Source organism: Protobothrops mucrosquamatus, unplaced genomic scaffold, assembly GCF_001527695.2.
Source record: "Protobothrops mucrosquamatus isolate PMUCROS unplaced genomic scaffold, P.Mucros_1.0 scaffold117, whole genome shotgun sequence".
Classification (NCBI taxonomy): Eukaryota; Metazoa; Chordata; class Lepidosauria; order Squamata; family Viperidae; genus Protobothrops; species Protobothrops mucrosquamatus.
This window is the reverse complement of record NW_015386489.1, coordinates 1075815-1090839: the sequence shown is the minus strand read 5'-3', so window position 1 is coordinate 1090839 and position 15025 is coordinate 1075815. Positions and strand designations below refer to the sequence as shown.

Below are 15025 nucleotides of genomic sequence, written 5' to 3'. Positions count from 1 at the left end.
GGGGGGGGGTTGTGCCTTCTAGTCAGTTTTGACTGCTAGCAACAGCCTAGAGGAGTGTCTGCTATTTTCTTGGCAAGTTTTTTGGAAATGATTTGCCACTGCTTTTTTCCAAGGGCTGAGAGATGTGACTGGCCCATTACCTTGTTGCCAATGAATGTAATCAATAATTAGTTGTAAGTAAAAGTCAGATGAAAAGGTAGAAAATGGTAGTGAAAAAATGAACAGCTGCAAGTTGTAGCTTTTGCCCTGAAGAAATATTTAAAATGGAATTGTTATTTTCTAGGCTGTTTTGACTCCTTTACTGCCACACCAGAAGCAAGCTTTAGCTTGGATGATTTTGCGAGAGAACAATAAGGATCTTCCTCCATTTTGGGAAGAGCGTGATAACTTCTTCTACAATACAATTATACATTTTGCTGAAAAAAATAGACCAGAGAATGTGCTCGGAGGAATATTGGCAGATGATATGGGACTGGTAACTATTTTGCATGAGGATGTGGCTAGTTATCTGTCAAGAATATTTTAATTTGGATTCTTCACTGCACAGGGATCTGAAAAGCTGATTCCAACTCTCTGCTTCTATGAAAAAAATGGTAACCAATTGTTCAATGTATTTTAGGGCAAAACACTTACTATGATTGCAGTAATTCTTACCAACTTCCATAATGGGAAGCCTCTTCCTCTTGAAAAGAAAGTTGATCAACTGAAAGAGGTGGGATATTTATCATCTATCATTCTGTTAAGTATTTAAGTAAAAAATAATCCATATATTTAAAGTAAGAGAAGAAACAGAACAATTAATTTTTTTCTTCTGTTTTACCTTTTAGAAATATATTCCTACTGCACAAAACAACTTACAAGGTAATTTGGTCAAAATATATACTGATTTGAGAATATTTATTTCAGATCTGTCTCAGATTCATGTGAAGTTAACATGTAAATTAAATCTCATTAAAGTCTGAAGCATGTCCTAGTCTGGATTGAATTCCTTAAAAATGAATTAGAGAAATTCTTTTTTTTACATTAAATATGTTTGTTTTCCAATGGCTTTACTTCTAAAATATTTTTTTTTAAATTTTCTCATAAGCACTGAATTGTGGCTTGCGGCTGAATGCTTCCAATTCAAAAGAGGAAAGTGACTCTTTTCCCTCACAATCTTCCAAGCCCTATCCAAAAAGGTAGAACTTTTCCCATTCTATTAAGAATGTGTATGCTTTGAAACATATTCAAAATTTGGATATTGCATAAATACCCTTCTCTTTTGTTCATTAAATTAGTATTTCCTAACCTTGATAACTTGCCAGGATTGTGCACTTCAGCTCCCATAATTCTTATCAATGGTCCTATTGGTTGTGGATTTCTGGGATTTGAAGTCCACACACATGGAAATTGCCAATGTTGGGAAACAGTGCACTGAAGGAACCTGATTTTTTTCTGAGGAACCAATTCCTTAAAGTCCAGGCGACTCTTGACAAATAGCAGCGTGTTATTTTTTCATTCAGATTTGCCCAGAAGCCGGGAAAAAAATCGAGTTCTTTAATGAACAGCATTGTGAAAAAAAATGACTTACTATCATTTTTCACACTTATGACCATTGTAGCATCCTCATGATCATGTTATCAAAATTCATACTCTTGTCAACTGGCTTATGTGATGGTTTCAGTGTCCTGGAGTCATGTGATCACCTTTTCACTTTTTGACAAGCAAAGACATTGGGGAAGCTAGATTCATTTATGTTATTATCTTAACAACTGCAGTAATTCACTTAACCGTGGCAAGAAAGGGCGTAAAATGGGGCAAAATTCACTTAACAAATGTCTCGCTTAGCAACATAAATTTTGGGCTCAATTACGGTTGTACGTCAAGGACTACTTGTAAGTTTGCCCTATAAAACAACCATAATAATCTCTTACTTATGTAGGCAGGTATTTAGATGTTTATTAATTTGAAATGAAGTTTTTATCTTTAAAATATGGTATCCAGCATGATGTTTATTTTTTAAATTAGAATTCTAAGAACTTTCTTTTATTTTTATATTTCTCTCTCATTTCTTGAACTAAAGACTCTGGTTAAATATTTATGTGCTCATTTATGTATTTAATATATTGGATTTTAGGCTGCCTGACTCCCAATAGCCTGGGCACCTTACAATGTTTAAAAGAATGAAAATTTTAAAAAGGAAGATACTGCCTGGATAAAACCACATAGATAACATCTAGAAAAAAATGTCAGGGGCTCCATAAATAACCTGGGAACAGAGCAAAGTATTTAGAGACTTCCAGAATATTTAAAGGGTGTGAGCTCTACAGCCCTTCTAAATCTTGAGGAATGATGCTGTTCCAGAGGGCAAATGTGCCAGATGTCCTCATGCTGCTTATTTTTGAAATCTCACACTAAATAGTTTTGAAGAATTTCTTAGCACTTACGTTTTCTTTTCCCAGTGAAAATGATTTGTGTATTATCTCTTTCTCAAATATACACACAAAAATAGTTGGCTGTGTTTCATGACTTTGAACCAACAAATAGATACTGTAGTATATGATTCTTTATGGTTCAGTGTGATATGTTAATTCATGAAATTGGATTATTGGAGTAAGCCTTGAGTTAAGTTAACCATGCTAAGTGTTTAGTACAGACATACCTAGTGGATTCCTACATATTCTGATTTGGTTTGACCGTGGCTTCTACCTAAAATAAGATAGTATGGGCAACTTGTTGCCTTCTGCATATTGGGGAATTACAGCTCACAATATCCTTTTCATTGTTTTATACTATTGGGACTACTGAGGTTTAGACTTCAGCAATATCTGGCAGCCACATACTACAGAAACTACTTTTTGTTGTAAAATGGGTGGGATATCTAAATTTTGAGGAATGAGTTGCACAACTATTGACTATCTCAATTCCAAGCTCAGAATGACTGGCAAAGATGGTTGTAGTCAACACTGCTTTATTTTATCCATCCATCCACCCATTCAATTTCTTAATCATCCACCTCCCTCAGATGGGTCTTACTTAGGTCAACAACCTTCTTTATAGATTGAGCAAGTAAAATTGGTAGCTTAAAATAATTGGATATGAACATATAAAATATTGCTTTTCTCCCCCCTCTCCCCCTCATTTTTGGTGCTTTAGAGTTATGGACAAGAAATCAAAGTACACAATAAGCAGTGTCACAGAACCTGACCAAGAAGTTGCACAACAAATAAAAAGTGAGTTACAGTTATTTTTGATTCTATTATTTTCTTAGTATCTTTTCAATTTTTCTTACTATGATAACATATTTTGTTTTCCAGCTAAAGGAAAAAACCCAAAATCAAGAGCAAGGAAAAGGAAAGTAGGTAATGATACTTCACCATTCTGTTTCTTCTCTTCCGATTCCTTAGAAATCTGATAATACTAGGATACTTTTAAAAACTGCACTGATTATTGTTGTGGGATTGCAGAATAGCAGAATTTGAAGGGATTTTGGAGTCTTCTAGTTTAAATTAGGTAGGTAGGTAGATATGTGACCTAATATTGGATTATATAGTGCTTGTAGCTATCCTGAAGGTCTTGGTATTGCTTATTACAAAGAGATAGATAAAAATCAACTGGATTTGTTGAATTTAATAATTATTTAATCAATAGTGGCAAATCATGAGCCAGAATTAATTTCTTTTTTTTACTTCAGCTATGATTCTGCATATAGTTTAATTCCTTCTTCCAGTTTTCATTTGTACCCCTATATCTGACTGCTTTTAGCAAAATTTACAAGATGTCCTTTGCTTTCTTCCATCTCGTATATAATGATTTGGGAGCCTCACTGGGTGGGGATAAGGATCCAGGGAAGGAGTAATTGATTGTTATCATGAATCTATTGTGTGTGTAACTATTTTAACTTTTTCATCAACTATGATAAGGAAAATAATGGCTTGCATAAATGTATACATCAATGTATAAATCAAGATATGCATGTTACAGCTACAGCTGTCTATATAAATGATGTAAATATAAATACATGCATATCTTTGATTTTAAATTTATATTATCTTGACTCGTGTATCTTCTGTTGAAGATTAAGCAAAAAGTTATCCAAACATGAAACTACTAAATTAGTAGTTAGTGTATAGCTCAGAATGAATGGCTGCATTTTATGTTACTTAAGAATTTCAATGGCTGGGTAGTAAAACAGGTATCAGTAGGATTATAGATGATATGTTTGGAGTAGAAATATCTTCTTATTAGCATGTAGTTTTTTCCTTAACTGAATAACATTAAATGAACTATATAAGTACCATAGCATATTCAAATTGATAATTGTGTTTTTTCCTTCTCTCCAAGATGATGTTCCTGTACAACCAAAGAAAAATGAAGTTGATAATGTTAGAGGGACGCTGATAATTTGTCCACTTTCTGTCCTAAGTAACTGGATTGTAGGTTTATAATTTATATAGTTTGTACTTCCTAATGTTTATAGATTGCAACTCTTAAATGAACGAGGTTTTTTCTATATTGAATTAAGTAAAACACTGTTTTTTCTTTAAATTCTTTTTCAACCAGAATATTGCTTTGACAAGAAAATGTACGGTGCATTCAGAAAGTATTCAGACCTCCTTCACTTTTGTCAATTTTGTTATGCTGCAGTCAGATTCTACAGTTGTTGAAATTCATTTTTTTCTCATTAATCTATACTCAGTGCCCCATAATGACAAAGTGAAAACAGAATTTTAGAAATGTCGGTAAATTTATTAAAAAGAAAAAAACAAATATCATATTGGCATAAGTATTCAGACCCTTTGCAACAACACTTGAAATTTAGCTCTGGTGACTCCCATTTCTTTTGATTGTGGCTGACATATTTCTATACCTTGATTGGAATTGAGGAAAAAATAGGACTGGTAGGTATGTTTGCCACCTTGGTGTCCCTGAAGGTTTTACCCTGCTAGTTGTGACTGACTTTAGAGAGTAGTGTTCATCTCCATTTCTTAAGCAGAGAGCTAGCATTGTCTGGCGATGTTTTCCACAGTCATGTGGCTGGCATGACATCACACCACAGCAGAGAGTGGTGAAACTCAGAACGATGTTACCTTGCCGCATGCTTATTTGCCCTACCTATTTATCTACCTGCATTTGCATGCTTTTGAACTGCTAGGTTCGCAGGAGCTGGGACAAGTGATGGGAGCTCTTGGGTTTTGAACTGTTGAGCTGTAGACCTTTAGTAGTCTTAAGACTCAGCATCCTAATAACTTTGAGTTATATATAAAAAAGGCAGGATATGATGATGATGCAGTTTCAACTTTCACCAAAGGAACTAAATCTCTTAATTCCTATACCTGAAAAAGGGCACATTATTTTTTAATTTTCTTCAGTACAAGGCCTGAGGGAATAATCACAAATGTCACATATTAAAACTAATGTTTATTCCTCTGGAATCATAACTGAAGAAACACCTGACATTCCTCTGGAATCATAACTGAAGAAACACCTGACAGCAAATAAATCTGTTTTAGGTGAATAATTATCCCTGTATAGCTTATTTTTTTGTACCAGGAAACTTAATGTAGCACGGATTAGAGCAGAATTTGCAGGCTATAAAATTTATGGCACAGCCAGTTAATTGTACTTTTTGGTCAATTCTCATTTTAGGACCAACTTGATCAACATGTTGATCCAAATATTCAGCTAAACACTTACGTTTACTACGGCTCAGAACGGAACAAAGATCTGACAGTACTTTCCAAGCAGGATATTGTCTTAACAACATACAATGTTTTAGCTACTGACTATGGGGTGAGTATACTGAAAAATTCCAAGAGCTTTTTTTTTTAGAAAGAAAGAAAGAAAGGAGTAATGCAAAATTCATACAAATTAGACATTTGTTCATGCTGAATTTAGTTTCATACTTTTTAAAACTGCTGGGAATAGTTTCATTGTGCTGCTTGTGTTTTTCAAATCCTTCATGCATTGTTGTTTGGTATTAAGGAGGTTATAGTTTTCTAACAGGGCTGTTTTATGCTTGGCTGCTAGATTTCATCTAATATTACCTCTATTGATCCTACCTCCTTTAAAAGGCTGAAAATAACTTGATAGAGCTGAAAATTGTAAAAAAAAGTAATGCTTTCTTCAAAGAGAGCTTGATTCCGGCTGACTTCATGTTGTTTTCCTGGGAACAGTATGGAATTGATTTGCTATTGCCTTTTTTCATGTATTCCTCGAGTTTGTCCATTCAAGTTTTAATCAGGCCTGACCCTATTTAACCTTTGGGCCCAGACAAAGTCAGCTACTGTCTGCTGATATTGACAATTATAGGGATGGCACAGAACTGGTAATCTAAACATGAATCCAGCTGTTAATAGTCTGCTGTGAGAATGGTTTTTACAGAAGTAAAAAGAACTTTCAATATTCCAGATTTTATTTTATTTTGTATTTATTGTATTGTATTTATTAAATAAATAGATTTATATGGCCGCCTAATTCAAACACAATGACTTCTATTCCACTTTGTAAAATTATTCTTCTGGGGAAATTCTCAGAATTTCTCTCTCTGTGTGTTTTAAATAAGATGACTCATCCCCAAATGCTTGTTCAACATTTTATTTATTTCAGATACCAAAATAGCTAATATATTTTCCCTCTTCCACTTTGTAAAATCATAAATGCTCTTCTGATGAAGTTATCAAAAACAAAAAATATTTGTCTTTGTATGTATTTTAATAACAACAAAAAAAACCTCACCCCCAAATGCTTGTTCAACATTTTATTCATTTCAAATACAAAAATGGCTAATATATATATTTTTCCAGACTGGAGATAACAGTCCTTTACATAAATTAAAGTGGCTGAGAGTTGTGTTGGATGAAGGTCATACAATACGAAATCCAAATGCTCAACAGACAAAAGCTGTTCTAGACCTGAATGCACAAAGAAGATGGATCTTGACAGGTATTTATACTGTAGATTCAATATTGCAGTATATACCAGGTTGGGGACAGTTGTCTTAAGAGAATGCTGCATCCTCCTAACCATTGTTCATGGTCCTTCTCTTTGAGAATTTGAATCACCACATATATATACAAATTTGAGGAATGATAATAAGATTCAGTAGTTCAGTTCAGTCTTGTGCAGGTGGTCCCCAACCTTTGAACATTGTTCAGTAATTGTTTGAAATTACAGTGGGGCTGAACAGAGGGACTTGTGTTCAAGTGTCCAATGTAAGGACTATTGCAACACCCCCCCACACACAATCATATCATTAAAAAAACCTGCACTTTACTACCACATGGCTGCTGCAACTCTTCCCACTTGCCTATCTCCCACACCCCTGATTTCAGCCACCCAAATGGCCCACTAATGCACGTAAAACTGCCGTAGCCTGAGAAGCCTTATCACCCAGCCAGCCCACCAGAGCAAGCAAAGCTGCTGTGCTTCAGGAAGACTCACTGCCCACCCAGCCCAGCATTGCAAGCAAAGCAGCCTCAGTTCAGGTAGCCTCATTCTCCCACTCACTCACCAAGCCTACTTGGCCATTTTTCTAACAGGCTCTGTTCTTGCAATTCTTTGGAAGCAACCTCTATAGGAGAAAGGCTCAGATGGTGGTGTGAGGCAGCCTAAGTAAGAAGGCTACGTTCTCATAGACTGGTGTTGGAACCAATCTGGTCACTAAATGAGAAGTGGAGTATGAGATACTTTTTTATTAAACAATCCTTGAGACTTATTTTACCTAAACCGAGTAAGCATGATGCACAGCATATTTTTTTCTGTCCTTGTTTCAGGCACACCTATTCAGAATTCTTTAAAGGACTTGTGGTCTCTCCTTTCCTTCTTAAAGTTGAAGCCTTTTACAGAGAGAGTGTGGTGGCACAGAACAATCCAGCGGCCTGTCACTATGGGAGATGAAAGAGGGCTTAAGTATAAACTGCATCTAATATATTCTAGATATTCTATAAAGATTAGCACAATACATGTGTAAACTAGTACTTTTAGCATTTAAAATATTCTTTAAAACACTTTAAGTATTGAAACCTTCAAGTTTAGATAACATTCAGAAAATATTCAACTTTACCTTGTGCACAAGAGCTAGCTTTGCGATTGTGTGTATAGCATGTCTGATATTATAGATTGCTTTGTGAATATTTCCATATTTATGTGTGATATTTTTGTGAATGTTTCCATATTTTCTGATTGATATGATTATAGATTGTTTGAATATTTCTGTATTTTCCTAGGCGTTTACAATCTCTGATTAAGAGCATTACTCTTCGAAGAACTAAAACAAGCAAAGTTAACGGGAAGCCAGTTTTGAAGCTCCCAGAACGTAAAGTATTTATTCAGCATATTACACTTACAGATGAAGAGAGTGCCCTCTATCACTCTGTGAAAAATGAGACTAAAGCTGCTATAAGCAGGTAAATAGTGCCAGCTGTTAAATGGAAAAATATATATATTTCATTACCTGTATTAAATTCTGATTTATATAAAGAAGTGGATTTTATACAGAATTACATTTGTATAAGAGGAAATCTTATACACGCCTGCATGAACGGGCGGAGGTCATTCTGATTGCCCCACATTGGCTGAGGCGTCTGTGGTTCGCCGACCTGGTGGAGCTTTCCATCTCTCACCCGTGGAGGATTCCCTCAGGTCGTATCGTCCTCAGCCAGGGAGTACTCCAACATCCGGATCCCCAGTGGCTCCAACTAACCGCTTGGCATTTGAGCGGCGGGCCTTGACCCGAAACTCATATTCGTCGAGGGTGATAGCCATGATCCAGCAATCCAGGCGCCCCTCCACGAATAGGATTTATGATGCCGCATGGAGGAGTTTCTGTGCCTGGTGTTCAGGGCACAAAGTAGAACTTTCGGACATCACTATTCCCGTTGTTGTTGTGGAATTCCTGATGGATGGGTTGGACAAGGGATTATCCCCAAACACCATCCGCAGACAGGTTTCAGTCCTCTCCATGGTGATATTGTGTGACAATTCCGCCCCCCTGGTGCAACACCCTACGGTGCGTTCCTTCCTAAAAGGGGCAACTAACGCGGTCTGCCGTTATCCCTCTTGGGACCTACCCCGGGTCTTACAGGCCCTCACCTCGCCACCCTTTGAGCCCATTACCACGTGCTCCCTGAAACTGTTGTCTATGAAGGTGGCTTTCCTTGTAGCGGTCACGTCGGCCAGGCGAATTTCAGAGCTGGCCCCCCTCTCCGTCAGAGAGGACCTGTGCGTTTTCCTTGCAGACAGGGTGACCCTGCGTCTGGATCCTTCCTTTGTTCCCAAGGTTAATTCCTTGTACCATAGGTCCCAGGAGGTGGTGCTTCTTAACTTCTGCCCTAACCCATCTCACGAGCTAGAAAAACAATAGCATACTCTGGATGTTCGCAGGGCCCTGCGGCGTTACATCAAACGGACCTCTGCCTTCCGTAAATCCTAGGCACTGTTCGTTTCCTTTCAGCCCTCGTCCATGGGTCAGAAGGTTTCCTCCTCGACTGTAGGCAGGTGGATCCGGGCTTGCATTGCCCAAGCTTATCGGTCCCAATCATTGACCGTCCCCGGTCACATCACTGCCCATTCCACCTGCAGTGCAGCTACATTGGCGGCTTGGGATACCCAGGCACCTATCTGGGAGATCTGCAGGGCGGTGACGTGGTTCTCGCCTTCTTCGTTTGTCAAGCATTATAGGATTGACAAATTTGCCTCCTCGGATGCCTCGTTCGGACGGAGGGTGTTACAGCAAGTGGTATCTACCAGTGGAACTCCGGCCCAAACTGCTTCCCCCCCTTTGGGACAACAGGGCTTTGGTATGAGCCACTAGTGAATTCTTCATCCAATTGTGCTGGAGAAGGGGCGTTATCTTACCTGAACGCCTTTTCTCAGCATGATGATGGAGAATCCAAACCCTCCCCATTTTAGTATCTGTTTGGTCCTGTGTACAGTATAGGATGAGCACACGCGTTGGACTAACGTCTGTGCCTCGCCTTCGTTGCAAACGGGGGTGCTCTTGCACAGCAGAGGCGTGGCAACTTTCCAGACTTAGTCTTATTGGAGCAGGAAGATTAACCTACTAGTGGATTTTCCATCATCATGCTGAGAAAAGGCGTTCAGGTAAGACAACGCCCCTTCTAATCAGTTGTTGCATGGTTGTATGTTTATACAAAGTGGGCTTTTCTCTAAGTACAACTGCAAGTTTAAGTAAGTGTGAAAAACAGTCATAAGTCACTTTTTTCAGTGCTGTTGTAACTTCAAACAGTCACTATACAAACTTTTCAGTCGAGGACTATCTGTATTGTATACTTTAGTTAGGCTGTGACTCATTAGTTCAATTTTATAATCTTTTTTGCTGCTAAAAATGGTATTCATGTGCCTATGTGTTTCTGCTTTTGTTGATGGGTGTCAAAGAAATTGTAAGATCTATTATATATTATGTTATGCATCTATTATATTATGTGCTGTCAGTGGTGTCCATCATGAAAGATAAAACAAAGTGGAATCTAAAAAATGAAGCACAATTTATATAGAATGACCTAAATTGCACTCAGAGATAAAACTAAAAATTTCCTAATGTGAATATAATGGGAAGAAGCTTGTTTTAAGACATGAGAGCTCGTGAAAAAAAATGAGAAAATGCTTGGTTTACTGGATCAAAATTTTTGCAAAATTCTATTCCAATGCAATAATTTTGATCCAGTAAATAGAATTTGCAAAATCCTATTATAACAAGTTTGTTTTACTATAAAAATTATTCTTTAGGTATTTTAATGAGGGAAGTGTTTTGGCCCACTATGCAGATGTTCTTGGTGCTTTGCTCAGATTGAGACAATTGTGCTGTCACCCATCTCTCTGTTCCAATATCTCTCTATCCAGTTCTCTAGAAGGTGAGTACATTTTAACACTTCAGTAGATATGTAACCTGATTTTTTTTATTAGCTGTTATATAATAGAGTGGTATTTTGTAACTGCATATATATCAGGGTTTCATTGTTTCAGTTCAGAAGAAGAAGCATTGTGATTTGAGAATCAGATAAGACTGCTGACAAATACTGAATCCCAAAAGCTCTTTTTTTGGAATTGAATCTGAAGCACAGTCCTAATATATACATAGCTTACACGCTCTATCTGTAGTATTTATTTTTAATGTGTAGGTACTTCTGAAGAACTGCGTGACAGATTAATACAGAAGATGAAGTTGGTTCTAAGCTCTGGATCAGACGAAGAATGTGCTATTTGCTTGGAATCGTTGGCTGTTCCTGTGATAACACACTGTGCCCATGTGTTCTGTAAGCCGTGCATTTGTGAAGTCATCCAAAGAGAAAAGGCAAGTTATTACCATCAGTTACCTGCACAAATTATTTCAGAGTGATGTGCATTAGTCCAAGATGAGTGGGCAGTACTTCGTTCTTTTATTTTCTTCTGCTCACACTAATGTGAATGTTCTCTAGTGTCCTATGGCTGGGGTCCTCAACCTGCAGCCCGTGGACCATTGGGAACTGGGCCACTCAAGTGACAGGCAAGCATGTGAAGGTAGCCCACGTGAAACCCACTTTGCCACCACTGCTGGTCCGCGGAGCCAGAAAGGCTGGGGATAGCTGCCCTACATTACTTTCACACTGAACTTAATGCCTCTAGAAACAGTTTTTGTCCTTTTTATATGTAATATTTATTTAAAGTTAAACTAATGAGGTATCAGCTGATTTTAGATGTTATTTAGATGATTTATCTGCAGCTCTGTTATGTAATTATATAATATATAATTATATCTGCAGCTCTGTTATATAATTATATAATATATAATTATATCTGCAGCTCTGTTATATAATTATTTTAAATGTACTTCTGTCTGTACAGCTCATCAATTATATGAGAATTTGAAAAAAAAATATTCGCTATTAGATCAACTACTAAGCCTCTGCAAGAATGCGTTCTTAAGCAGTGCAACTATATCTTGTCAGTCAGCTAAACTTCCTTGGGAAAAAAGGTTCTTATATCTCTATATTTTAGATTAAAAATTCATATAATCTCCTGGAATAACTGTCTTCTGAGGCAGCACAAATACATATTGGGTCTACTCTTTCTAGACTAATTAATATAAATACATATTTTTACTCTAAACCTTTTTTTGTGGCATTATTTGCTTCCAATTGTGTGCATTTTTTACAATAAATAGTTTTGTTTTTCAGGCATATGCAAAATGTCCTCTTTGTAGAAAGGAAGTTTCGTCAGAACATTTAATAGAATGCAATTTGGAAGAAAGTCATGATGAAAAAAATACTAAACAACAATGGGTATCTAGTTCAAAGGTAAATTCTACATTTCATATGTGTGTGTGTCTGCTTCAGAAAAATGTGTTGAAGTACACCAAACTATTGCATTTCAAATAGTACAATATTTGGATAAATTATTTAGAAACTGGATGTTTTGAATTCAGTTGAATGGGTACTTCGAGGTATTTTCCTCTGAGCAATGGTTAGAGGAGGAACATTTATGATGGGGGGAGCATTAATGATGGGGAGGAACCTTTCAGTATTGGAGCAAATTTGAACTGTCGGTCTTGTAGATCTGCTTACAAAGAAAAATGCTAACTAAATAATCTTTCTCAATGACCATAAACAGTTCCAAATGGATGCAGTAGAACTCTGCTGCATAAGCAAGTTGCTATTCAGTGTGGCACAAAGGTTGTTGGCATTCATTCAGCCAGTCTTGCCAATTTCCTGCCTTTGCCTTGTTGTTACTTTATCTACTATGCTGGTATGTGGTTGTGAACTTGTTTTTAGCTGCAGCCAGTCTGACTCTAGAATTTCGATATCTGGATTCTCTTGACTGAAATTTAGTTAAAATTTAAAAGAGGCAATCAGTGATCAATTAATGCTTAATCATGATGTGCAAAAGATTGTTTTGGGTAGGTAGTATGTGCCATATTGGGATACCGGTAGTTAAGATGGCTGCAGAAAGGCTGAGATTTTTGGAGTGTTCAGTCTTCCTTAATCTCAGCCATGATATAAAAACAGCAGTACTCCTTAGAAAATGCTAGGAAAACTTTCAAAGATTTGCACTGGCTTGCCTGTATGTATTTCTCTAAATTAAGGGGGGGGGGAGTTGGATTTTTGGATTAAACGGAACCTTCCAACTTTGTGATAAGACATCTGAATAAAAATCAATATGTAAATAAAGATTGTAAATTTGATTCTGTAATTATTACTTTTCAAAAACCATTCTATACAGCACTAAAATATGAATCAATTATTTCTCAGGTTTAACCATTTAGATCTCTGAACTATAACTTTCCATAAAAGAAAACTAGCTTTCTTTCTAGACTTCAATAGTATTAGTTTGGGAAAGCTAATTTGCTTAAATTTAATTTGCTTAAGTTACAAGGACATTGCATAGTTGGGTGTAGAAAATGAAATCACATTCGGTTGGCAAATAAGATAGAAGATGCGCATGGATTTCATGGATAATGAAAAAGCCAGAAAAAAGAAAAAATATTTTAAAAATTAAAAAGAATTATTTTGTCTTTCAGGTCAATGCACTGATGCATGCTTTGATTGAGCTAAGAAAACAAAATCCAGCTATTAAAAGTTTAGTTGTTTCACAGTTCACAAAATTTCTCTCTGTAATAGAAACTCCACTAAAGTAAGTAAAATGTGTTCTTGAATAAAATTATTCTAAGAATAATTTATTTTTTTAAAAAAATAAATTAAATTAATTAAATTTAAACCTTGCCCAGAGTAACTGGCAGTTGGGCAGCATGTGTATGTTAATAATAATAAAATAACAATAAAAATGTGATTTGGAGAACATTTTAAAATCAAAACTTCATTCCAAGGATCAGAATATAAACAGACTGACACTTGTATAACCTGCTGCTCTTGTTTCTCAGGGAATCTGGATTTTTCTTCGTTCGTTTAAATGGGTCTATGAACCAGAAACAAAGAGTAGAAGCAATTCAGCAGTTCCAAAGCCATGAAACTGGGTCTCCAACTATAATGTTGTTATCACTGAAAGCTGGTGGAGTTGGTTTGAATCTAACAGCAGCTTCCCGGGTATTTTTAATGGATCCTGTAAGTATAAAGTCCCTGCTGACATTTAATATTCCACGCAACCAATTTAGACACTTAAGCAGGAATGAGGAATTTCTTTGCAGGCTACTTCTAGTATTGAGGAGGAGGGAACAACTTTTAATCAATTTGGCTGTGTTAGGATTAAAACCTGAGCTATTATCTATATAATATATGTGTGCTCTTCATTAATTCTCTGATTAGCACAACATTTTGAAATGGAATGCTTGCCCCTCCCTCCAAATACTGTTAATAGTGTTAATGTAAGAAGATGCAATATTCATAAGAATAGGCATTGTGTTTTATCTATAAAACATAAAAAGCATATACAACTTTTTTTTTTAAATAGTTTCTGGGGAAGAAATGGCTAGAAGTGGAGCAAACAATCACAGCAGAATGAAACCCTCAAATAGGCTGGTTCCTCAGAATTCCTTTCAGCATGAGATGGCCCATAAGTGCTCTAGATAGCTGTTCCTCATGAGTCAGAAAGACAGGAGTCCTGGTGGGTTTTGTTCACAAGGAGATGACAGTAGAGCCATCTTGCTGAAAACATGGTTGGCACCTTGAAAAGGACACTGGGTTCATATACTTCCTTTTCTAATCACTTTTGGAAATTGCTTATTAACTGCTTTTCAACTATTATGAACCTTTGAATTGATAAGTCTAAAAACATCTGGGGAGTTTCCCTAAATACTTAGTCAAAGAAACTTTAAATACAACTTTAAGGACTTAAAAACATGTGTGTGTGTGGGGGAATAAACAGCAAAAGGATGATTAGAACTTCAATTTTAGAAAGTTACAAATGGATTAAGGGTCCAGATGGATTTGAAACAAAATTTTTGGAATTAATTATAAGAATCTTTCCCATGGGAAAATATTTATTTGAATTCTTTTTTTTAAATGATAGGATGGGACTTTGGGGGTTGGACAGTAGAGGGAACCAGAGGAATGAAAGGTTACAATTAAAGGAGAAGAACATTTAAATTCTAGTT

General features: G+C 36.4%; 1 protein-coding gene across 1 annotated transcript in view; it reads left to right on the top strand.

Moving 5' to 3' along the window:
• HLTF (helicase like transcription factor) overlaps window positions 1-15025 on the top strand; it is a 25017-nt gene that overhangs the window by 8218 nt on the left and 1774 nt on the right. Inside the window, exons 6-21 of the mRNA XM_015812944.2 lie at window positions 284-475; window positions 620-712; window positions 828-861; window positions 1088-1178; window positions 3136-3212; window positions 3297-3341; window positions 4324-4415; window positions 5629-5772; window positions 6786-6924; window positions 7755-7890; window positions 8208-8387; window positions 10729-10853; window positions 11121-11293; window positions 12156-12275; window positions 13496-13608; window positions 13856-14036. Coding sequence (XP_015668430.1) covers window positions 284-475; window positions 620-712; window positions 828-861; window positions 1088-1178; window positions 3136-3212; window positions 3297-3341; window positions 4324-4415; window positions 5629-5772; window positions 6786-6924; window positions 7755-7890; window positions 8208-8387; window positions 10729-10853; window positions 11121-11293; window positions 12156-12275; window positions 13496-13608; window positions 13856-14036 — 1935 coding nt within the window. The remainder of the gene's footprint in view (window positions 1-283; window positions 476-619; window positions 713-827; window positions 862-1087; window positions 1179-3135; window positions 3213-3296; window positions 3342-4323; window positions 4416-5628; window positions 5773-6785; window positions 6925-7754; window positions 7891-8207; window positions 8388-10728; window positions 10854-11120; window positions 11294-12155; window positions 12276-13495; window positions 13609-13855; window positions 14037-15025) is intronic.